General features: G+C 45.2%; 2 protein-coding genes and 1 long non-coding RNA gene across 15 annotated transcripts in view; 1 reads left to right on the top strand and 2 right to left on the bottom strand.

Annotated features, from left to right (window-relative positions):
• Positions 1-8,387, bottom strand: part of CENPU (centromere protein U) — a 43,549-nt gene extending 35,162 nt beyond the window's left edge. For both annotated transcript variants that reach the window (XM_050791704.1, XM_050791705.1), the window contains exons 1-3: positions 8,272-8,387; positions 5,215-5,263; positions 3,212-3,329 (exon numbers count right to left, since the gene is read on the bottom strand). In XM_050791704.1, coding sequence (XP_050647661.1) covers positions 3,212-3,329; positions 5,215-5,263; positions 8,272-8,321 — 217 coding nt within the window. In that variant the 5' untranslated portion in view covers positions 8,322-8,387. The remainder of the gene's footprint in view (positions 1-3,211; positions 3,330-5,214; positions 5,264-8,271) is intronic.
• A 93-nt stretch (positions 8,388-8,480) lies between these two features.
• LOC126955294 (uncharacterized) lies at positions 8,481-16,854 on the top strand. The gene is made up of 5 exons (XR_007725876.1): positions 8,481-8,673; positions 9,769-9,886; positions 11,167-11,508; positions 13,946-14,146; positions 14,752-16,854. It is a non-coding gene; the product is annotated as an uncharacterized LOC126955294 (long non-coding RNA).
• A 6,868-nt stretch (positions 16,855-23,722) lies between these two features.
• Positions 23,723-25,474, bottom strand: part of ACSL1 (acyl-CoA synthetase long chain family member 1) — a 72,075-nt gene continuing 70,323 nt past the window's right edge. For all 12 annotated transcript variants that reach the window (XM_050791690.1, XM_050791693.1, XM_050791686.1 and 9 more), the window contains one exon: positions 23,723-25,390. In XM_050791690.1, coding sequence (XP_050647647.1) covers positions 25,250-25,390 — 141 coding nt within the window. In that variant the 3' untranslated portion in view covers positions 23,723-25,249. The remainder of the gene's footprint in view (positions 25,391-25,474) is intronic.

Here is a 25,474-nt window from a genome sequence, read left to right as displayed (position 1 = left end):
TCTGCTTTACTCTGGGATGCCAGAGCCTTTAGATAGCATATAAAGGTACCTTGAATGAGGAAGAAGATAAAAGAGAAGGAGAGCAAATGGACTTGGTGGAAAGGCATAGAAAAGAGATGCTAAGAGGAGAAAGATGCTCCTAGCGGGTGCTCAGGAAAGAGGAGTAACAGGAGAGATCCAGTACTTATCGCAGGGGTAGAGAGCTTGAAGAAGAGGTGGCCAGTGGTGACAGAACTAAACTGCTGTAAGGGGGCCTGGTAAGAGCCAAGCAACCATTTCTTCATGCTCAAAGTTTAGCACGACAGTGCAAACTTCAACATTTTTTCAACTAAACAGCTGCTTAAATAATGAACATATCAACTGCACAATTTTTAAGTTAGTAGTATACTTTGTATTGCCTTCAACAAGGCAAAGGGATTTATTTACTTCATTGCTGTGAATAACAAGGGGGGGAAAAGAAATAGAACAATCCCAAATGTTCACAGATAACCACTCATATAAACTGGATTCTCACAACTTCACAATAAAAAGACAAATAATCCAATTTAAAAACGGGCAAAGGGTGAACAGAAACTTCTTCAAAGAATATGCAAATGGCCAATAATCATGTATAAGAGGGTCAAAGGGGAAAAAAAAGCAAATGGTCAGCCATAAGCACACTGAAAAGGTGCTGAACACCATTAGTAATTAGGGAAATATGAATCAAAACCATAATGAGATAGTACTTCACACCCTAAGCTTAGGCTAGCTATTATTTAAAAAACAAAAACAAACACACACCCAGAAAATGACAAGTGTAGGCAAGGATGTGGAGAAACTGAAATCCTTGGGCACTGCTGGTGGGAATACAGGCACTGCGGAAATGGTGACTCCTGAAAATATAAAATATATATGATCCAGCAATCCCATTTCTGGGTAAACGCCCAAAAGAGGGGAAAGCAGGGACTCAAACAGCTATTGATACACTCATGTTAGTATTAATAGCAGCATTATTCACAGTCAAAAAGCAGAAGTAACCCAAGGGTCCATTAACAGATGAATAGATAAATAAAATGTGGTACATACAGACTGTTCTTCAACGTAAAAAGGAAATTCTGGCTGGGCGCGGTGGCTCATGCCTGTAATCCCAGCAATTTGGGAGGCCGAGGTAGGTGGACCACCTCAGGTGGACCACCTGAGGTCAGGAGTTCAACGCCAGCCTGGCCAATATGGCAAAGCCCCATCTCTACTAAAAAAATAAAAAAATTAGCCAGGCAGGGTGTGGAAGGGAGGGGAGCGCCTGGAATCCCAGCCACTCGGGACGCTGAGGCAGGGAGAATTGCTTGAACCTGGGAGGTGGAGGTTGCAGTGAGCAGAGATTGCGCCACTGCAGTTCAGCCTAGGTAAGAGAGCAAGTCTTTGCCTCCAAAAAAAAAAAAAATATTCTGACTCAGGCTACAACACAGATGAACCTCAAAGACATTATGCTAAATGAAATAAGCCAGTTACCAAAGAACCAACTATTGTATGCTTCCTTTTACATCAGATTCCTAGAAAGCAGAATGATGGTTGCCAGGAGTTGAGAGGAGGGGAGAACGGGAAGTTGTTTAGTAGATAGAGCGTTTCAGTTAGGAAAGATGAGAAAGTTCTGGAGATGGATGGTGATGATGGTTGCACAACAATGTGAATGTATTTATCTGCTACAGAGTTAATACACTTAAAAAAGGTTAAAATGGTAAACTATATTTTACCACCCATACCCCCACCAATACACTCACATCCACAATGAGGTGCAGGGATGGCTAGAATAAAAAACTCGGTAAGTTTCAGTGAAGCTGTGCAGAAACGACAACTCTCATACACTGCCATGGAATTATAAAGTCATGTAGCTGCTTTGTAAAACAGTTCCTTAAAAAGTTAAAAACAGAATTACCGTAGGACTCAGCAATTCTGCTCCCACTATATGCCCAAGTGAAAAAAGCCCACGCAAAAACTCATACACAAATGTTCATAGCAGCATTATTCATAGTGGCCAAAAAATAGAAACCACCTAAATGTAACTGATAAATGGATAACAAGTTGTGGTATATTCAAACAATGGAGTATTGCTGATCTATAAAAACGTGTAGGAATGAAGCAGATACACACTACAACATGGATAAACCCTGAAAACACAAACTAAGTAAAAGAAGCCAGTCACAAAGGACCAGAGTCTAGGATTCCACTGATATGTACAGAAATGGCAAATCTGCAGAGACAGAAAGGAGATTCATGGCTGCCAGGGGCCTGAAGGGGGAAGAGGGAGTGACCACTCATGGGTACAGGGTTCTCTACAGGATGATAACAATTTTCTGGAACTAGATAATGCAGACAGTTGTACAACCTTGTGAATAAACTAAAAACCAATGATGTGTACACTTTAAAAGCGTGAATTTTATGGTATGTGAATTCATTTCCATTTTTTAAATTATGGGGTTTTAGGTTCAGATCTTTTAGATTTAGATTTTAGACAAACAGGACATTTTTATCAAGTCATAATAAAAGACATTATTCTGGTGAATATATTTCACCTTATAAAATGTATAATATTTTCTTTTATTAACAAAAAATTAAACCAAAGCCTTCAAAATTCTCTTAAAACTTATTCCAGCAAAAATGCCTGACTACTACAGTTCTAGATGTGGGGGCACATGGCATTTTCTCTGTCATTTCTGGCCTCTGGAGTGCCCAGTGACACAAGCAGCCCACCCTGACAACTCACACACTCCTGGCCAGCCAGGTACTGACCTTTTAGCTCATACTCCAAAGGAACACAGGTGAAGCTCTCCCACTGGCTCTCCCAAAGCATCCCCTGCCTCCATGAGTTTAGGACAAAGGAAAATTACCCATACTCTTCTCCTCCCTAAATTAATGGCTCTATCAAACGGTAGAATGAAGTGAGAAATGTATTCTATGCTCCTCTTGTTACAGAGTACTATAGTAAGTGTCCTCATGTGACTGGATTGTTAACGAATACCACTAGAAGAGTGCCACCACTTTGATAATGTTCTTAGTTTCAATGTACCTAGACGTGAGAAAAATTAAATCAAATTATCAAGTACTCCCCAGAGAACATTATATTTACATGCAGGCAACTAATTTTTATATTTGAAGATATTTCTAATTTTTATTATATCTGGCCTAAATGTTGTTGCTTTAGAGTTATGTTAGGATAAAGATTTAAAGTACTAACCAAAGGTCTCATCAGGTTCTTCATCTTTCTCATTTTCACCCAGCCTGCCAATGCTTGAGACATCAGAATTATCAGGAAAGTCGAACACGTCAATAGGCTTGCACTTTTGACCAGCTTTCTAAAAGTGAATGAAGTTGAAGTTACTGAGTTGGCTCTCACAAAGAACAATAGGCTGATTTATGGAGCAAGAATATTCTTGTAATCACTGCTGCCTAAGGAAGCAATCCTTAAGCATGGGGTGATGGATTCACTACCTACCCCGACTGGGTCATTATACAACATAGACATGTATGGCAAGATCAAATCATACCCCACAAATGTGTACAATTACAATGTTTCAGGTAAAATAAAAAGAAAGAAGCAAGCTAACACTTTTTGGGGACACAGACTCTTTTGATAACCTAAGGCAAGGATTGGCAAACTTTTTCTATAAAGGACCAGAAAGTAAATTATTTTAGGCTTTGCAGGCCATAAGGTTTCTCTTTTGACTACTAACTCAACCACTGTCATGTGAATGACGACAGTAACCACACAGAAAAGAATGAGCATGGCTGTGTTCCAATACAATTTGACTTCTGAACACTGCAATTTGAATTTAATATCATGTTCACATGTTATGACATAGTCTTTTCGTTTCAACCATTAAAAAATGTAAAAACCATTCTTAGCTTGCAGGGATATACAAAAACAGGTGGCAGGCTAGATTTGGCCCATGGACCAGTTTGCCTACATCTCTGACCTAGGGAAAGTGATGGGTCCTATCTCCGGAAATATGCCCATATACCCAAAAGTTCATAAACAGTTTTAAGGGTACACATGGGTTAACAACTCCTGACTAAAGGACACCAGGGTTTACAGTTCAATATACTGATATGCCCATGAAGTCTGCTACCCCAAATCTAATGAAACATGAAAACATATATAAAATGAGAAAAACTTTCATGGTAGTTCCGGAAAATGTGGAAGGGTAGTATTAACAGATACGAAAATAAGAAAATTCTGGCAGGTATAAAGGAGGTAAAATAAAATTGGCAAACCATATACAAACTTGACCATTCAGATGCCCCCAGTAAACGAATCATTCCTGGAGTGCTTGTGGGTGGAATGCAAAGAGAGCTGGCAGGTCTTCCAGCCCCTCCCAAGGCACAGGGGGCCTCCACATGTAAGGCACTGCCTTGCAGAGGGAAGGCCAGGAAAGCTGAATAAATTCCAGGAACTCTGGGCTTCCAGCTAAGGCTGGAGCTTAGATAAATCCCTCCGATGCACACTGGACTTTGGCTACTAATGGCAGGGGCAAGGCAGGACAACTGAGAGAAACCCACCCAAAGAACCCGCGAAGTAATGCTGGGGTGGGAGTAGAGTGCTGAGCAAAATCCTGCAGGGTGATCCCAGGGTTTCCCAGAGGGGAAGAGAGCTATCCTCTTCAGGCTGGGGTTAAGGACTATGCAGGACAAAGAAAGCCCAGGGCAGAACAAGCAGAAGTAACTCCTTCCAGGGTGCCTGGCACTGTCATACACTGTTAATGTGAGATTACAATGCCAATCACACAAGCCACTGGAAAAAATATTGGAATTAGCAATCAAGAACATTAAAGAAATGTACACACTTTTCACATACATTTATTCTAGGACTCTACTCTAAAGAAAAGTAAACCTGTAATGTGAACTAAGTGGAGTATCATGAAATCATAAACAATTCTTGAAAAGTACAACGAGAAATGGCTTTAAGTGAAAAAAGTTGACAGCATTGTACAATTTTTACATGAAGCCAATTATCTAAACGAAAATAAAACCAACCTAGGCTCAGAAATAAAGGAAATTCTAAAACATTAACAGAAGTCATTTTATCCACTATACTGGAAAAAGTGTGAGGAAAATGAACACACTTTTTCACTACAAGAAACATTGAACTTGCCAAGTGAAGTCTACAAAACTGAGGTACTCAAAAAATGTTATTTTGTACTGTTAATTTTGAGAAAACTACAACACAAAAAGATAACTTACATCTTTCACGGAATGTGTTCTTTCTAAAGTGTTCTTCGAACGTCTTGCACTATTAAACAGCAAAAAAAAAAAACCACAAGAGTTATGAAATAGTTAAAATAACTGAGGAAACACCATAGTTATGATCCTTTCCACACATTTTTACAAAAAAAAAAAAAGAACCCATATTCCACAAATTTATTTTTTATAGGTCAAATCCTGTCACCAATGTTATAAAGTAACATACCTCTCCCCCTCAGGGACATGGAAAAGTTGGAATCTTGCTGTTAACTTTTTCCCTGAGGCCTTAATCAATCAGCAGTAATTGACTTTCTCTGCAGAGCTGAACAAAGGGGAGGGGTAGGCTAATGCTAAGTCCGGACACCTGCTCCATCCTGTGCCTGGCTCTCGTATGTCCTTTTCTCATTTAATTCTAACAGTCCTATAAGGTAGAAGTGAATCCCATGTTACAGATGTATGCTTGCCCACAGCAACACGGAGCCAGGAGGGAGACAAGCCTGCATTAACATTTACATCAGTTCAAATCCAGGGCCTGCCCTCAACCTCCCTTCACACTCTCTCAGTTGGGCCATAGCTTCAAACGATAAAGTTGTATATATATCTTCAACAAGCTTCAAGGAAACAGATGTAACAATGGTGACTAGAATAAAAACGAGAAATAACAGTGGCAGGAATTATATATTATTATTACTAATAGTGCCAGGAGTCAGTGAATATGTACAGACTATCCTCCACCAACCAGGCATCATACAAGGGTACGGGGGGATACTCTGGAATAATACAGTACATAATTCCTGACTTTAAAATATGCCATGCAGATTGTAGCCATATTTTTCTCATTTGTAGATAGCAAAATCAGCTTAGTGAGTCTAAACCAATGTTTTAGTATCCTTTTATTCGATATCATTTCAAGCTCACAGAAAAGTTGCAAACAGTACAAGGACCTTCTGTATGCCCTTTACTCATTTGCTGTGTGCGTGCGCGCGTGCGTGTGTGTGTGTGTGACTGGAGACACTGTGCACCTCTACCCCTAAATACCATAATATGTCTTTCCTAGGAGGGCATTATCCTGCATATTCATGGTACAATTTCTAAAATCAAGGAATTTAACACTGATACCATAATCTAATCTACAGTCCATACCCAAATCACATCAATTGTCCTATAATGTCCTTTTAAGATTGCCAGGCCAGCATTTTAAAAAAACAAACAAAAAAAAGGAAAATATAAAATGAAACATTGCACTGGATATACTATGTTCATAAGCCTTTTGTTTTGTTATGTGTGGATGTGTGCGCATGTGTACTAAGTGTGATATAAAACATCATTACTGTGAATCACAGTTTAAAAAAAAAAAGTTAGAAAACTGTTCAGAGCAGTGGTTCCCAGACTGGAGTGTCATCAACATTCTCAGCAGGGCTTGTGAAACAGGTTGCTCAGCACCACTCCAGGAGTGTATGATTCAGTCCCTCTGGGGCATGGCCTGGGACTCTGCATTTCTAACAAGTTCATGATTTATTTACTTCATGAAACCTAAGGAAGAAGGTAGGACAAGTACTGGTTTTATGGCAATTTTATAGAAGATGATTCCGGGGTTCCTAAAATTTAAGTGACTTATCAAGGGTCACAAAGCCAAGTAACAGAAACACAACAAAAACTAGACCACATAAACTTCATCATCTAAACTCTTTGAGCTGTCTTGTCCTTTCTTGGGGGGGGAAAAAAAGTCAAGGTTCCTCCTTGCCTTAGGTTGCAGTCAAGGTGGGGCTTCTGAGAGATAGAAACCTCTGTGACAACCCACAGGTAAAATTTCTGGGCCACGTGCGGTGGCTCCCGCCTGTAATCCCAGCGCTCTGAGAAGTCAAGGCGGGCGGATCATGAGGTCAGGAAATCGAGACCATCCTGGCCAACATGGTGAAACCCCATTTCTACTAAAAATACACAAATGAGCTGGACGTGGTGGCTCACGCCTGTAATCCCAGCTACTGTGGAGGCTGAGGCAGGAGAATCGCTTGAACCTGGGAGGCGGAGGTTGCGCCACTGCACTCCAGCCTGGGCTAGAGTGAAATTCCGACTCAAAAAAAAAAAAAAAAAAAAAAAATTCTGTTGTATGTGCATTAGTGTGTTCTGGGAGGAGGCCTGAACAGATTTCATGAGTCTCAAACCCAAAAATGTTAAAAAAAATAAAAATAAAGACAACAAAAACCACTAGCCTTTCGGATAAACTCTTTTCAGCTGATATTCAAGGCTGACATTCTTTTCTAATCCTCTTCTCCACTGGCCCCAGGAGTCTGGTCTCGGTTTCCCCACCTACCTGCGGTGTCCTGCTCCAGCTTTCCACCCTAACCCCGCAGCTGCCAGCACCACCTTCTCCAGGCAGCCTTCCCCGCCGGGGAACTCCTGTGGTCTTCAGACCGTCTTGGCGCACGGTTTTGTGCACGGTCTGCAGCGAGCCGAGACCCTTCCCGCCAGATCCAGGCCGGGCCTTGGAGGGCCATTCGCCAACCAATCAGCGACCAGCATTCTAGAGCGCGTCTTGCAACCGACCAAACGCGCGCTGGCTTTGATGAACAACAACCGCTCCACCCACCCTGAAGAAAGGCAGGCGGCAGCTCGCTCCCCCAGCCACACTTGTGCTCCGGTCTGTGGTTTGCAGTCCGAAAACACCAGCGTCTTCAAAATAAGAAAACTGATCCCGGAGAGTAAACTCCACTCACATTAAAGTCTGCCAAATCGTAGGCAATAAGTATTTGCTGAATGTTTTGCTTTCAAGCTAACACTTCGACACTCACTACTCTGGACGGCACTACTGCCCCCCACAAAACGACACGACACTGGCTAACGTCTTCCCGCCCGCCAGGCAGGGTTAGGCCCGTGCGGGTGGGAATCACTCTTATCCCCACTAGTCTGACGAGAAAGCCGGGACCCGGGCGACTGGCCACTCGGGCGAGCTCCACAGTGGAGCACGAACAGCGCCGGGAGGCGCAAACCGCGGCAGGCGAGGAAGCAGTTCAAGCTGGTCTCCGGCCTCGCGTTCTGAGGGTCGGCAGTACTTACCCCTCAGGCCTGTGAGGCCGCGACCGCCGACGCCTCCCCCGCGGAGCCATGATGCCGCCCTCCGCTCCCGAGCGACTGGAAGCTCCCGCCAAGCCCCTCGCCGCTCCGAGCAGCCAATCCGGGCCGAGCACGCGCGCGTGCGCAGAACTTCCTGAGCGGGCCCCGGGCTCCTCCCCGCCTTGGAGCGTGAGGGAAAACTGGGCCTGGCTATCACACCGCAACGGAACTGAAGTCCATGCCGCACAACCAGTTGCCTACGGTCCATGTCATGCCAAAGTTTTCCGGGCTTTCCTCCCACCCGCATCGCCAGTTTTCCAGAGCCCGAAAGCCCCGGAGCCACGTGGGACCGCCCCCTGTGGGTGGGGAAAGGGGAGGAGCTAGTGTCCTTGAGCCTGTGGGCAGGTAAGTGGGTGGGCGCAGACCAGCGATCGCAGCTGGTGCCGCTGAGGCCGCAGTCGTCTTGACAGACCCACAGGATTTGGCTTGCAGCCCCTGCTGCCTTTATCAGCTGTCTGAGCTTAGCACGTTACTTTACCTCTATCCCAGCACCTTCATTTGTAAATGGTCAGGGATCCTTTTGTTCTTTTATTTTGTTTCTGTTTAAAAATGTGTAATGCAGAAGAATGAAATTGAACCCTTACCTTACACCGCGTATAAAAATTAACGCAAAATGGATCAAACACCTATATATAAAGGCTAAAATTAAAATTAAAACTCTTAAAAGAAAACAGAGCAAAAGCTTCATAACATTGGACTTGGTGGTATGATTTCTTGGATATGATACCAACAGCAGTTTGGGATGATGAAAACGTTTTGGAAATAGTGGTGGATGGATGCACAAGATGAACGTACTTGATGCCACAGAACTGTAAACTTACAAACGGTTAAAATGCTAAATTTTGTTGTGTATATTTTACTATGATAAAAAATTACGTTTCATGCATATAAAAGAATATAACATGTGTAATGTAAGGATAAAAACAAACATCCGTGTAACCAGCACTGGATGGGGATATGAATCATTATTATACATAACTCTTGGGTACCCCTCTGAATGGCACCCTCCTCCTCCAGAGAATAACCACTGTTCTAATTTTATGTGTATCATTCCTGTGGTTTTCTACCTTGATATAGCCCCAAATAATGTATTGATTATTGCATGTTTCTAAACTTTATATGATATTTGGTAGGTATTCTGCAAATGTCCTTTCTTACTAAAGCTATTGCTTTTATTTTTTATTTTATTTTTCCATAAATTATTGGGGTGCAGGTGCTATTTAGTTACATAAGTAAGTTCTTTTTTTTTTTTTTTTTTTTGAGACGGAGCCTTGCTCTGTCTCCCAGGCTGGAGTGCAGTGGCCCAATCTTGGCTCACTGCAAGCTCCACCTCCCGGGTTCATGCCATTCTCCTGCCTCAGCCTCCCGAGTAGCTGGGACTACAGGCGCCTGCCACCACGCCCAGCTATTTTTTTTTTTTTTTTTTTTTTGTATTTTTAGTGGAGATGGGGTTTCACCGTGTTAGACAGGATGGTCTTGATCTCCTGACCTCAGGATCCACCTGCCTCAGCCTCCCAAAGTGCTGGGATTACAGACGTGAGCCACTGCGCCCGGCCGAGTAAGTTCTTTAGTGGTGATTTGTAAGATCCTGGTGCATCCATCACCCCACTGCACCATATATGTTGTGTTTTATCCCTTGCCCCCATCCCACTCTTCCCCCTAAGTCCTCAAAGTCCATTGTATCATTCTTAATGCCTTTGCGTCCTCATATAAATCTGTTACTGTTAGATGTATCCGCAATTGCATCTAAATCTGCATGTAGCTGCAGTTCATTTATGTTCAGTCTTTGGAATGCATAAGTAAATACTCCATATTTTATTTATCTGTTCTCTTGTGTGTGGGTGTATCAGTTGTTTGCAGTACTTTGTTGTTACCAACAATACAGCACTGAACACTCTTATAGGAGGTTTGCAGGGGACATGTCTAAGAGCTTCTCTAGGGATAGATTCAGTAGGGATATTACTGCTATGTAGGATACAGAGTACAGCTTTCCATGATAATACCAGTGTTTACACATTGTAGATCGTACAGTTTACACCCCCCCCCACTGGCTTCAAATATTATCAATATTCAGCATTTTAAAGACTTTTACATTGTTTATCCAGTGAGTTAAAATGGGTTTCCATATGGGCATCCTGTTGGGTTTTGGTTTGCATTTCCCCTAAGTTGATCATCTTTTTTACTCCTTATAGGCCATTCCTATTTCCTCTTCAGTGAAATGCTTGTTTACCTGGAAATCATGTGGGCAACTGCCATAGAAGGGAATCACCTGTAAGGTATTAAAGGTAGTTCCCTGTGGGTGGGTAGAAATAAGTTCCTGGAGCCACTAAAAGTAGTTGCCCTTAAGAGAGTGAGTGAGAAGCTCCGTTTTCTAGGAAAGGGGGTGTAGTCAAACCTTTTGTGCTTGCGGGTCTGAAAAAAGAAACTACCCAGTCAAAACAAGAAGGGGTTCAGCACTCTGGGTGGAAATAACAAACGCTCAACCCAAATACATGTAAATAATAAAGGAAAATCAGGAGCATGCATCACTGAAATGTCCAGGGTTAGAATGAGTGTGCAGCGGAGTTGGATGGAGAGGTTTGAGAAGCGGGCAGGGCCCTGAGTCACTGAAACATCCAGAGGTAGAATGAGTGTCCAGCTGAGTTGGATGGAGAGGTTTGAGAAACCGTCAGGGCTCTGAGTCCTTTTGCTTGCCCACCTCATACGTCGACTTTTCCAGGGGCCAGGTCTTCTGTTTTCCCTCTTCCTTCTGGATTTACCGAGCACTTATGATGCAGGCGTTGTCCTGAGTGATTACTATCTGTTGACTCATGTAATCCTCTCAATTACCCTCTGCAGTAGGCACTGTAATCCCACGTCTCAGCGGAGGATCCCAGGGAGCGGTCCCACTGACAGCAAGTGGTGCTGCCTGAGTGAGCTCCTGGGAGCCTGGTCCAGAGCTTGAAACCCGGCACCATTCCGTGTCTGTCTGAATTCCACCATTCAGAGAAAGAGACTCCGTATCTCCCAGCCTTCCCAGAAAAAGGGCTGCCGCGCCTACCTGTATTAGGGCTCTCCAGAGAAGCAGAACCAATGTACATACGGGGACAGCAGGGAGAGATTTTAAGAACTGGCTCATGCGAATGTGGAAGCTGGCAAGTCTGCAATCTCTGGGAACAGGCGCACAGGCTAGAAACTCAGGTAAGAGTTGATGTTGCCATCATGAGTCCAAAATCCACAAAGCAGGTCAAACAGCCTGGAAACCCAGGCAGAGGGTCTGTGTGGCAGGATTGAGGAGAATTCCTTCTTCAGGAAATCTCAGTCTTAAGGCCTTCAACAGATTGCATGAGGCCCACCCACATTATGGAGGGTGATGTGCTTCAGTAAAAGCCTACTGATTTCAATAGTAATCACGCCTAAAAAACGCCTTCATGGCAATACCTAGACTGGTGTTTGACCAAACAACTCGGCACCGTAGCATAGCCAAGTTGACACCTAACATTAACCATCACACTGCCCCTGAACCAATCCCTGTGGCCGGGGAAATGGAATACACTCATTTGCTTCCTGGCACCACCTGGATTCCGGCTGGAACTGGAGTGGCCGGGAGCGGAGACAGATACATCCATGACAGAAACTTGCGCAGGGTTGTAGAGCTGTTCATAGGGAAGCTAGATTCCAACCCACTCCTGCCTTTGTTCCACGCTGCTTCCGCAGTTAGACTGTCAGCTTAGGGCAGTGATTCTCAGCTTGGGTGAGGGGAAGGCAGAGGGAAAGGGGTCTACTAGGATGCCTGGGGCGGGGTAACCTGATAAAGCCAGTGGATGCTATCACAGGAAGGAGACTCCTGGGGTGCTCTGAGCAGAGGTTGTGTGAGAGCCCTACCTACGATTCTGACCCAGAAGAGCCATCTTGGAGTTTCTGTAGTGATTTGTGTTGTTGAGGATGGAAACCACAGCATCTCTGCGAGTTTCTAGATATAGAAAGCCAGGTGGGGAGCCTGGTTTGGAGTGACAGGAAGAGAACACAAAGGCTCATCATAAGCCCTCGATATAAATGTGGGGGCTGGAGGCTGGTCATAGGGGAGAAGGGTGTGTAGATGGGAGAGGAGGTGCCCAGCAGATTCCAACCAATCAGGAAAGAAACTCCCCGCAAGGAGAAAGATGGGTTACTTTTTAGGGAAGTCATGGCCAGTATTTTCCATTTTAAGATGGTGCCTGTGTTGTGCTGGTCTCTTTCCACCAGTTAACCGTCAGTAAAGTTTGCTAAACTCCACAGCCTTCTGTGTCTAAGAAGACTGTGTCTAGGAGGGCGGTGAGGAAGGAAGGATCGTTAGCAAGGTAGTCGGAGCAGACGTGAGCAGGGCAGAAGAGGGCCTCTACAACCAGGAAAGCATCTGAAGCTGGTGATTAGCAGCTTCCCGATAAGATCCAAGGATTTGGGTGAGTGAGCTCAAGCAAACGCGGTGAGAGGCAAAATGATGGCGTTTAACTGGTAGACGGGAGAACGCCTCAACTGCGCATGTGCACAGCCTCGGTAACCACACTGCGTTTGTGGCCGCTCCCAAGTGCTGGCAGGCCACTGCGCATGGGACAGCCCTCCCCAAGGGAAGAATCTGGGGACAGTTAACATGCCCCCTCCCTCAAAGCATGCTAACGTATAAGACCCCAAGTCAAAGGCCACACAGCACTTGACTCTCTCCTGTCCCCGCTTGGCCCTCTTCCAAGTGTACTTCCTTTTGTTCCTGCTCTAAAACTTTTAAATAAACTTTCACTGGGCTCTAAAAGTTGCCTCTGTCTCTCACTCTGCCTTGTGCCCCTTGGTCAAATTCTTTCCTCGGAGGAAGCGAGAACTGAAGTTGCTGCAGACCTGTGTGGATGCACTGCCATTAACGAGCTAGTGTTCAGGGGGTGGGGTGAAGCATGCTTATTGGAATGGATGGGCTGAAAACGCAGGAGTGGAGGCAGCGGGGTCAGGAGTCCTAGAGGTGATCTGGAGCAATGTGAGCAACTGCAAGGAACTTCAGGGACACCAGAGGACCAGAGGCTTCAGGACACTGGAGGACATAGGTAGCAGGTCCTTAAGTTATATGCTTTCATATTTGGGAAATGGAAAAAAAAAAAAACTGTTGATTTTATTATACAAACTATAGAAAATAATGACAAAACTTTTGGGAGGCTTGGGATAAACTGAGTGCTTGGGCCTGGACACTTCCATGTGGAAATATATGTTCCCTGTGATGGAGGTTGATGTATATATGAGTTCCATGTTTTGGAATTGTTAGTTTGATTTTGATTGATTGATTGGATTGAGACAAGGGTCTCACTCTGTTGTCCAAGCTGGAGTGCTGTGGTGACTTCATAGCTCACTACAGTCTCAAATTCCTGGGCTCAAGCGATCCTCCTGCCTGAGCCTCCTGAGTAGCTGGGATTACAGGCACATGCCACCACACCTGGCTAATTTTTGTGTTTTTCGTAGAGACAGGGTTTCGCCATGTTGCCCAGGCTGGTCCCAAACTCCTGGGCTCAAGAGATCCACCCACCTTGGCCTCCCAAGGTGCTGGGATGACAGGTGTCCGCCACCGTGCCTGGCCTCATTAGTTTGATTTTAAGTGAGAGTATTATTTTCTATCTTACAGGATACTCATGAAGATAAGAGAAGAATGTGGAGGCCCCTGGATACACAGAGGACGCCGTTTCTTAATGGACTCAGCTTTTCTCCAGGGAGCTCTTCTGTTGAATTTTCTTTTCAGCACTGGGTCCACCAGGGGGCAGATGAAGAAAAGGCCTGGAGATTTGACGATGTCATTGGAGCACAGAGCTCCTCACTTTCAGACGTGGTAAATACTGCTTCAAAGTCAGTTCAAGAAGATGAATAAGACTATACATTTTAGCTGCCCTTGCTTAATCCTTTTCCCCTTTCACATAAATGATATTCTTCCACAATTTATTCGATCCATTCCTGTCCATTTCCCATAAGGCAAAGTATGATTTTCTATGATGGAGAGGAAAAGAACTGATGTCTCAAATTTTCCCACTTTCTTATATAACTTCCTACAGCACTTACTAATTATTGGGTACAAAGGAACATCTCACTCAACTTGGCAGTTTAATGGAGTTGTTATCTGTTTTAAGCAGACCCATTGTTCAACCTCTGTAACTATGACACTGCAAAACAGACTTAACACATCCCAGGAGGGCAGAGATGGGGGAGCAGAGGAAAATACTTTCTCTTGGATGTTCTCTTTAAGAAAAAGAGGAAATAAAATCCAGAAAGGAAGTACTCCTCGCCTTTTACAGTTACAGGGCAGAAAGATTTTTTGTAGCAAACAACAATGACGTTAGATCTCTTCCTATGTCACATGCTTTTCAACATTTCCTGGGTGCTGTGACCCAGCTGCTGAACTTACTTGCTGTGTAACTAATGTTGTTTTACTTTTTCCAGAACTAACTGGCACGGCTCCTACCCAAGCTGCGATCACATGGCTAAATAGGTCTGGCCAGTACATCATGACCATGCAGTGTCTCATGCTTCAGATTCCATTCTCAGCTCCCCAAAGGGCCAGGAGAGTCTGGTGCTGGGACCCTGGCAGGAGCATGCTAGCAAAATTCAGGATTTCTTTAGCCAAGGAATGGCAGACTTCCAACCTGCACAAGCAATAACTTTACAACGGAAACGGATGTAAAAAACCTGAGAAAGAGAAAATGGAAGGACATCCCAGAGAAAAAGTGTTTTTGTTTTTAAGGACATAAGGACAGAAAATAAGAAAGAAAACGTCTACAGTAGAGTCTTATGTCTGTAACTCTCCCTCAAGCTGTGGTTGGAAAAGAACTTTCTGAAAAAGGTTTTCACCTCTGTAATGAATATGCTCACTCTGACAGCACTTTTGGTTGACCTGAGAGTACACACAGCTGTGAGGCTGATCTTGTTCGGCCAGTGTCCTGACCTCAGCCGCCCTTACTGCTCAGGCAGGAATGGACTCAGCAGATGGTACCTGGCAGACATGCCTCCCAGGCGATGCAGGAACCTTCTTCATAGAACCTGCTCTAGAACGACACCTCTGGCTGCTCCCCTGCACCTCACAGGCCAGCTGTCTCACCCCTTGTCATTGAGCATAAAGATCATTATCACCCAGGCCACAAACATGCCGTTTGTTTCCTGGGCTTAGAGAATCAGGGAAGGCTTCTAAGGGAAATGCCATCTCCAATCCTGTAGGAGCAGCCAGGCCAGGGTGAGAGTGCTCTGGGGAGGGAGGCCAGCCTGTTTGCAGTGAGCGAAAGTAGGATGCACTTTGGGAACTGGAATAACTGAAGCATGGCTGGAACAGAGTTAGGCAAGTGGCAAGAAATTAGACCAGGGCAAGCAGGTGCCCTCCAGTTCCCCACTCCTCAAAGTGTAGCACCAAGACCGGCAGCACCAGTGTTCCTGGGAAGCTTGTTAGAAATGCCGAATTGCAGATTGATTGAATCAGAATCTTCATGTTAAGATCCCCAGGTGGCTGGGCAAGGTGGTTCATGCCTGTAATCCTAGTACTTTAGGAGGCTGAGGCTGGAGTCTCGCTTGAGCTCAGGGGTTTGAGACTAGCCTGGGCAACATGGTGAGACCTTGTTTCTACAAAAACAAATCAACAAATTAGCCCGGTTTGGTGGTGTACGCCTGTGGTCCCAGCTACTTGGGAGGCTGAGGCAGGAGAATCCTTGAGCCTGGGAGGTCAAGGCTGTAGTGAGCTGTGATCATACCACATACTGCAGCCTGGGCAACAGAGCAAGACCCTGTCTGAAAAAAACCAAAAAATTCTCAGATGACTGGATGTACAATCAATCTCGAGAAGCCCCTCTCTCACTCCATGAAGCCGTTCAGACTAGAGAATAGGAAGCCTCTGGACAATGAAGCAGGAGAATCACATGGTAAGACTTGTGATTTAGAAAAATCTTTCTTGCCGCAGAATGGGTAAGGGAGCAGGGACCCATATAGGCAGCAAGGGGGCCAACTAACACGCTGGTGCAATGGTCCTGGCAAGGCGTGGCCTCCGCCCTCAGGAGTGGGAATGGGGCATGGAGACAGGTGGCCATATTTGGTAGCCGATATGAGATGGCAGCAGCAGGAACTGGTGGCTGAGGCTGCCTGGAGCACCCCTGGAACTTCTCCCAAATGCACAGCCCACTGACAGCTGGGCCCGGGTGGGGTCCAGGCGCTGGCAGCAGCACAGCAGGGTGGGGAATGCAGTATCGGTGGGTGTGGGACTCCAAAACCAGTCCTTCTGTGTCTGCACACGTCGCCTGGTGCAGAATGTGAGCGAACTGGTTTTCACATATGCTCAGTGTGTGTCCCATTCAATGCGTGGTGCTTCGCTGTCCCTGCAGCTGGGCTCTGGGGTTGGCACTTCTGCTGCTCATTCTCCAATTTGAACAAGCCACATGCAAAGCAGGAAGTCTGCCTGGAGTTCTTGGGGAGAAATACTGCAGCGTTAGTTAGTATTGAGCAAGGACGATTTCGGCCAGAGAAATTTGACAGTCAAACAAATTTGACGGTCAAACCCACTCCCCTTGCCCGATAAAAGTCTCAATAAAAAAGAGTGACTAAGAACTTACATGCAAAATATGTTGATGAAAAAGAAATCCTGTTTTAGGCCAAGAACAGAATCCCTCTGCACCTGAAGAACACTGCTTAGAAGCAAAATTCCTTTAGCAAGACTTGTACCTTTGGAGCAAGTCAACCATGCAAAAGAGTTGATTGAGTCCAAAGGAAAACTCTAGATCGCTGTTCATGCCAAATACATGAATAATAAGATGGGAAAATTTCCCTAATCACTCTGGCTGAGTAAAGAAGTGAGTTTAATCTGAACCAACACATACCGAGGCATCTACTGCAGGGTACAGTGGTGAAGAGTTAGCCAGGGTAGGGCACTGGGTGGGGGGTCCCTTTGGCAGGCTCCAGACTAAGCTGGAGTGGAGGTTTCTCAGCACTGGGCACCAACACTGCTCTGCTGACAAGAGTTGGAAGGACTGTCCCTGTGCTGGGAGCCTAAGGAGAGTTCCCTCCAGTCAGATTCAGGGCTGCAACCATTTTCATAATAAAAGAAGAGGGGGCTGGAGGCTGAGGAAGGGGAGGGATGCTGTGGGCCTGACCAGTCTAACTGACCCGTGGCCCTTGCCTGTTCTGGTCCTACTGGGACCTTCTGCTCTTTCTCCACCTGCTGTGCACCGATGGGGGTCAGTGCCAGGTGTCTCTTCTGCCTAGGCTGCTGTGAAAGGAAACAGCAACTGGAAATATGAAAACATAAAAAGGAAATTCCAGAGTCCCTGGCATTTATCTTCCTTCCCCTTATGGCATGACTAACACAGAACGGCAAACAGGTACAATTACAATGGAAAGTTTAGCTGCACCCGAGGACTGGCTACTTAGGAGAACTTACTCAACAATGATTGGGCACTCAGGGTGCTCACAGCATTGGGCTTCGCATCAGAGGGGAAGGAACAGCAAAAAGGTGATCCAGACGCTTAGAGGCCTTGGAGTCAGCAAATCCAGCTCAGCCACTTAATAGGCATCTGGACTTGGACAAAATAGCTGATCCCTCCAAGTCGTTTCTCATCCATAACAAGGAGGTAATACTTAACTGAAAAAACAAAAACAAAAAAACAAACAAAACCACAGAAGTACCAGCCAGGTGCGGTGGCCCACGCCTGTAATCCCAGCACTTCGGAAGCCTGAGGCGGGTGGATCACGAGGTCAGGAGTACGAGACCAGCCTGGTCAATATGGTGAAACCCATCTCTACTAAAAATACAAAAATTAGCTGGGCGTGGTGGCAGGCGCCTGTAGTCCCAGCTACTTGGCAGGCTGAGGAAGGAGAATCGCTTGAACCCGGGAGGTGCAGGTTGCAGTGAGCCGAGATCGGGCCACTGCACTCCAGCCTGGGTGACAGAGCGAGACTCTGTCTCAAGAGAAAAAAAAAAAAAAAAAAAAACAGAAAACAAAAACCCAGAAGTATTCAGATAGCTCCCTAATCTTTCCACCCCAATCACCATGGGTCTACCCAACATCTAACCCACATTGCCAAGTCTTCTCCTGTTGTAATGGAAGAGTCCTATCAAAGGCCGGTCTCGCCACTAACCTTCAGCTCTATCTAACCCTCCCCACCTCTCGAGCTAGCCCTTCCCTAAATCATTCTCTTTCTCTGCTGGATCACTCTCACCAGCCTGTCATTCTACTCCAGTGTCTCCCATCTTCGAAACCACCACTACCTGCGAGCACAAGCGAACCTCTCAACCCCACGTCTCTGCAGTTACTGTCCATTCATCTCCATTCTCTTCACAGCGAGACAGAGCGATTTACCCTTTATCCTGACCTCCTGGGAGTTCATTCCTCAATGTGCTCCAGCAGGCTCCGTCCTCCCTATTCTGCTGCAGCAGTTATGCCAGGGTCACCACCACTGCTGAATGTAGTGGACTATCCCCACATTATTCTACCTTAAAAAAAAAAAATTGTACAGACGGAGGTCTTGCTACGGTTGCCCAGACTGGCCTTGAACTCCTGGCCTCAAGCAATCTTCCAGCCTCAGCCTCTCAGTGCTGGGATTACAGGCATGAGTCACCGTGCCTGGCAACATATTTTGCTTTTAACAGCATATGCCTTAACCAGTGCCTCTTATGCCTTTCCCACAATGCCTTTCTGCCTTGGCTGCAGGGACCCCATACTCTTGGTTTTTGGTCGTTCCTGCAAGGCAGGTAATTCTCAATCACCCTTGCCGGCTCCTTCTTTAACCCTCTCGTCAGAGGGCCCCAGGACTCTGTTTTGGGTCCTCTACTGCACTTCCTATCTACACATCTTCCCCGGGTTACCTGATAAGGTCCCACAGCTCTAAATCCCTTCTCTGGCTGGTGGCTTTCTGAACCGTTCTCTCCAGCTGGAGCTGTCTCCTGAGCCTGAGCCGCAGACTCGTGTGTCTCTTCACGTGGTGGTCTGACAGGAACCTCAAGTGAAAACTTCCAGTCCAAGCTCTTGATCCCTCCTCCTAAACACATGCCTTGGCATCTTCCCCGTCTCAGTAAGCACAGCGCCACCATCTACCCTAGTATGCTCATACCCCCAGCCCTCTCTGCTCCTGGCTCCTCCCACGCAGTGGTTCTACCTCCAAACTGCTTTCAAATAAATTCCTTCTCCAGCCACTGCCACCCACTTGGCTCAAGCTGCCCTCGCACACTATACTGTCTCCACCTGTCTCTGTGCCTCTCTTCTTAGCCCTCGGCAGCTGTTCCCAAAAGGGGAATTCAAGGAATGTCACTGCTTGCCCCAAACCCTTTCCTCCTAAACCAGTGGAAAACTGAGATTCCCTGCAGGGCGGCAGGGCCTGGTAACCTGGCCCCGCATCATCAACTTCTTTCCAGTCCACTCTTGCCCTTGCTCATGATGCTTTAGACACGTCGGCTTCCTTTCAGTTCCTTGAATAGATCGAGCTCTTTCCCACCCCAGGGCCTCGCACCCACTACTTCTTTTGTTGGAAAACATTTCCCCCAGAGCTTTGTAAGGCTTTCTGTTCATTCTTTGGCTTATCCCCCCAAATGTCACTTCCTCAAAGGGACCTTTTTCTGACCACAACACTTAAAAATGGGCACCGTCAATACAACTGCTTTCCTCAAAGCATCCATCACAATAGGCATTATTCATTTGTTTTCTTGTCAATTGCCTCCTTCTCTCTCTCCATGACGAAGTAAGCCTCCCAAGGGCAAGGATCTCGTCTGCCACACTCGCTGCTGCACCTCCACAGCATACAGTAGTGCCTGGCACTTAGTTGATAGTGAATACATCGTTATGGACTGACCACCCATCTAACAGGGGTTTTGTGAGAATTAAATGAGAGCATACGTGAAGAGCACAGCATGGCATACTGCCCGTTAGCAAATCCACAATACCTATGGCCATTATTATCTCCATCGTTGGTGATTCGTGGAAGTTCTGGGGAATCATGTGAACCTGCGTATCTGTGACTCATGCGTATTTTTTTCCTAATACAGGGTATCTGTTTTGTTTTTTTGAGATAGGTTATTGTTCTGTCACCCAGGCTGGAGTGCAGTAGCAGATCATAGCTCACCATACCCTTGACCTGGGCTCAAGGAATCCACCCACCTCAGCCTCCCAAGTAGCTGGGACTACAGGTGAACGCCACCATGCCTGGCTAATTGTTTTATTTTCTGTAGAGACGAGGTCTCACTGTACTGCCCTGCCTGGTCTCAAATTCCTGAGTGCAAGCAATGCTCCTGCCTCGGCCTTCCAAAGTGCTGCGATTACAGGCGTGTGCCACCACACCTGGTGAGTGGTGTTTCTATCAAGCTTTTGTTCTTGATGGGTTTGGGGTTTCATTTCTGCTAAGTTATAAAACCAGAATAAAACTCTGGGAAGTGGCATTCGCCTCTACTGGGGCAAAGAAAAGCCATTAGATGGGAATCAAAACCATTTGTTCTGAAGCTTGGAGGCAGAACTGTTGGCACCAAGCAGTCCAGGTCTTCTCAGGAGGCTCAGTGCCAAAAACACACAAGAAGGAACAGCGATCCACGGCATGAGGTTTCGAGTTCAGTCTCTGGAAGCAGATGGCTAGCTCTAATTCTGTCTGGGGGCATGACACTGATGAAATTATTGGTGTGCTTCCATTTCGTCATCTGTAAACTGGAATAATGGCGGCATTTGGCTCAAAAGTTTGTAAGTATAAAATGGGTAATCTACGTAAAATGTTCCTGGCGTGCAGCAACACATTTTAATTATTACAATAATCTACAAATAGGGAGTGGGACAAAAATATTTAACGACCACATGCCAAATAGACTTAAAAATAGACTGCTTTCCGAGTTTAGATGTAAAATGAGGGTATGGCAGGGCTGGGGCCTGGGAGGGGTCCCTGGGGAGCTCTGAGGGCAGCAGGGTTGCTCTTGCCAGACCCTCACTTCCCTACTTGGGCCTCCTGACTCAGGTCCTCCTGGAGACTTCAGCTCTCAGGGAAGTTGCAGAAAGAAGTATTAGCATGCCAGGGGCCTGGATGGAAGAAAGGACTGCCACACAGCCAGGCAAACAACTCTCTTGGAATCAATCGTATTTTTTCTTTTCTGTTCTGGCAGGAGAGAGACCACTGGGCTTTTGAGGTGGTTTTGATTTGAGGGAAGAAGCACCGTCACATCTCTAGTGCTGTTAAGGAGGCACTGAACCCTAGCAGGGCAGTGAAAATGAAGAATTAAAACCAGGTCTAGGGATTAATATCTAGAATATATAGAGAACTCAATAACATAAAAATCCCAAGCAACTCATTTTTTAAAAAGGGGTAGAGGATTTGAATAGACATTTCTCCAAAGAAGATATACCAGTGGTAATCAAGCATGTGAAAAGATGCTCAACATGACTGATCATCAGGGAAAGGCAAATCAAAACCAACATGAAACAACACTTCACATTCATTAGGATGGCTACTACTGAAAATAACAGAAAACAAGTGTTCGTGAGGATGTGGAGAAATTGGAACCCTTGTGCGTTGCTGGTGGAAATGTAAAATGATATAGTTGATGTGGAAAACAATATGGCATTTCCTCAAAAAAAAACTAAACATAGAATTACCATATGATGCAGCAGTTCTACTTCAGGGCATATATACAAAAGAAGTGAAAGCAGGGACTCCACAGAATTGTACACTAGTGTTCACAGCAGCACAATTCACAATAGCCATAGGGTAAGAACAATTTGCGTGTCTATCGATGGATGAGTGGGTCAACAAAACGTGGCTTATACACACAATGGAATATTATTCAGCCTTGCAAAGGAAGGAAATTTCTGACACATGCTACAACATGGATGAGCCTTGGGGACATTATGCTGAGTGAAATAAGCCAGTCACAAAAGGACAAACACTGTATGATTCCACTTATATGAGGTACCTAGTCAATTTAACAGAAACAGAAAAGAAGTGGTGGCCGCCAGGAGTTTAATGGGAGAGGAGAACGGGGAGTTGTCATTTAACGTGTACAGAGTTTGTCTGGCAAGATGAAGAGCTTCTGCAGCTGGATGGTAGCGACGACAGCACAGCAGTATGAATGTCCTCAATGCCACGGAACTGTACACTGAGAAATGGTGACGATGCTAACTTTATGTGTATTTCACCATGATTTTAAAAGAGCCCAGTGTTTATTATCAACCTCATTGCAAGAGGAGCTTTGTTCAAAATTTCAGGTATTTGTTCAAAAGATTTATTTAATGAACATCTGTTAGTTTCTAAGCCCTATGTTTAGTGCTAAGGGAGAGGGGAGAAAGGAAAGGCCTTAAGAACCTCACACTTCATCAGGAGAGAAGGGGAGGAAGGTAAGCTGAGAAAAGACATGAGAAGGATCTGCATTAAAAAAAATTCCTGCCAGGCACAGTGGCTCACGTCTGTAATCCCAGCACTTTGGGAGGCCAAGGTGGGCGGATCACCTGAGGCCAGGAGTTCGAGACCAGCCTAACCAATATGATGAAACCCCGTCTCTACTAAATATACAAACATTAGCCGGGCATGGTAGCATGCGCCTGTGATCCCAGCTACTCGGGAGGCTGAGGCAGGAGAATAGCTTGAACCCAGGAGGCAGAAGTTGTGGTGAGCTGAGATCGTGCCATTGCGCTCCAGCCTGGGCAACAAGAGCACAACTCTGTCTCAAAAATAATTCTTTTAAGGGGCAGGCTGGACTCGAACTCCTGGGCTCAAGGGATCCTCCTGCCTCAGCCTCCCATGTAGCTGGGACTATAGGTGCATGCCACTGCCCCCCGCTAAGATAAGGATCTTAATAAATAAAGGTGGAAGATGGATGAGAGAACATCTGCACAGGGCTTGATGTGCACATCATCACACCAAACAGAATTTAAGAGAGGAAACTAGATTTAAACACAACAGGCTTGGAAGAAATTGGGGGGTTGATTCATTAATACCTGTGGAAAAGAAAATCTTTAAAATCGTAACAGAAGGAATAGGGTAGAGATAGAAGAAAAGAAACAAGGAAAAGTTGGCTGCTATAAAGAGACATCTAAAATAATTCTACAGTAAGGGAATACTAAATACTGCTAAAATACAATAGTGGAATTCAATTCACCACAGAATCACCAGTTACAGCCAGCATCACCTGAAATCCATTTTCCAGCAAGGAAGCTGCATTTTCAGGACCTTCTCTGTTATTCACACCATGACTTTCTTTTCCACAACCAGTTAGGACTTTTGCCACAGACAACCTGGTGGGAGGCTCGGGTCAGTGTCAGTGTCTGAGGCCAGCTGAGTTAGAGGAGGGTGACTAAGAAGAAAAGGAGACAACTGGGAAGGATTCCAGGCCCAGGGCCATTCTTGCTCTCTGCTTGTGCACATTACAGGCTGTTCTGAATATTAAAAGTGACATTAAAAAAGATGCCTCACTCCCTGAAATGCAGAAATATTTATTTTGGTTTCCTTCATTGTTTTTGGAAATTCTGTTTTGGTTTATAAAACATAGAAAGAGCCAACACTTAAAGCAAACATTCAAAACCCCAAGGTGACAAATTATTGACTTTTTGTGCAATTAAGAATACATATATGAAGTTAGGCTACCAAATAGTGTTATTACAATGACAATTCTTTAGTGCAAGCCCTGTTGTGCTTGTATATAATACATGTACTCGCACATACCCCAAAACAGCTGCTTTAAATGTACAAATGACAGCTCAATTCAGTCAAATGTGGCAAAGACTCACAATAAAGTGAACTGCTGTTAATTTCCCAAATTAACTTAAAAAAATCCCTGGAGAAGTTAATCCCAGGAAATGAACTTTCCAGATTTCTACATCCTAGAATTTTGGCTTCTCAAACACATTTCACAGAAATCAGGTAGCATTATAAGAACATTTACTTATTACTGTCCATTTCAATAAGTACCCAAGTATATTTACTCCCTTAATATCTTTAAAGAAATGCTTGCCTGAGAGTTTATTTTTTGGGGAAAAAGGCAAGTTAGTCCCAACATGATCTTTTGATATGAAAACCACATTAAAAATCTGTTGGCCAGTACACAGAGTGAGTGGTTCAGTGAAGATAAAGTAGACAGTTATTCAGGCGTCATAGCTGAGCATGGCTGATCCAGGTAACTCTTTCTTGAAATGCTTGTCTTCACTAGAGAATCTAAGGCAGATTTTTAAATAACCCCTGAAAAAGGATGGAATGGGGGAATCAGGCCTGGAGAACAGAGTCCAAGAACATTCTGCCATGAATGACAATCCATGCGTTCTGATGTGCACCCATTTGCCGGAGGCTCCTTATCTGCACGGTTCTGAGTTGGATCTGCCCTTCCGCTTACTGGAAACCTTATGCTCCAACAGAAACCACAGGGGACTGGAGAAGAACATGAGTTTCATAACCCTTATGAATCAGAAGGGTTCTGTGAATGCCTGTGAGAAGGGGCAGTAGCAGGGATTTTAAAAAATCTCTGGTCCGCTTGTGAGATTCTCCAGCCAGGACAGTTGTTCTTATTTTTAAAGGGAACGCTTCCCTCTAGTGCACTGTACTCTTTAGAGCAGCAGACGGCTGCAGAATTTGCAGCAAGTAGCAGACATCTCAGAGATAGCAAAGTCCTAACCCCTTGAATAGAAAAACAGGGAGACAGAAGATTTAAAACCCACCTTTTTAACTGAGGAAGTCTCAAATAACTTAGCACATTTATAGTTTCCCCTTTACAATTTTTAAGGCTCATTTGGGAAAGTGTGTATCACCATAAACATGGTCTGCAACATGAGGTGACTGTAAGGCAGTGTTCTGTTTCCTCTAACATTCCTATGAGAAGAGCCCCAAATGGACAAGTCAAACACGAACGCTTCCTTCCCTACACGTGCTGTATTCAAAATTACCAACATCAAGGCCATCAGCAGGAGAAGAGATTGTGGAACTGTGCCGTTTCCTCTGAGCTTTCTTCTTCACACTAAACCTTGATAGTGGAATAAAGTTCATCTATCTGCGACCTGAAATAGTTCCGCAGCTCTGGCCTTTTCGCCTTCATTGTTGGAGTCAGAAGGCCATTGTCGATAGAAAATAATTCAGGGTGCAGTGCAATGCCTTTGACCTGCCAATAAACAAGGCAGTTAAAAGAGGAAAGAGGACGCAGGCCACCGGTCTAAAAAGCACGTAAGCCTTGGAGGGGATCAAC

The sequence above is a fragment of the Macaca thibetana genome, chromosome 5, assembly GCF_024542745.1.
Source record: "Macaca thibetana thibetana isolate TM-01 chromosome 5, ASM2454274v1, whole genome shotgun sequence".
Lineage (NCBI taxonomy): Eukaryota > Metazoa > Chordata > Mammalia > Primates > Cercopithecidae > Macaca > Macaca thibetana.
Note: the sequence above shows the minus strand (reverse complement) of the source record. Positions and strands in the feature narration are given on the sequence as shown.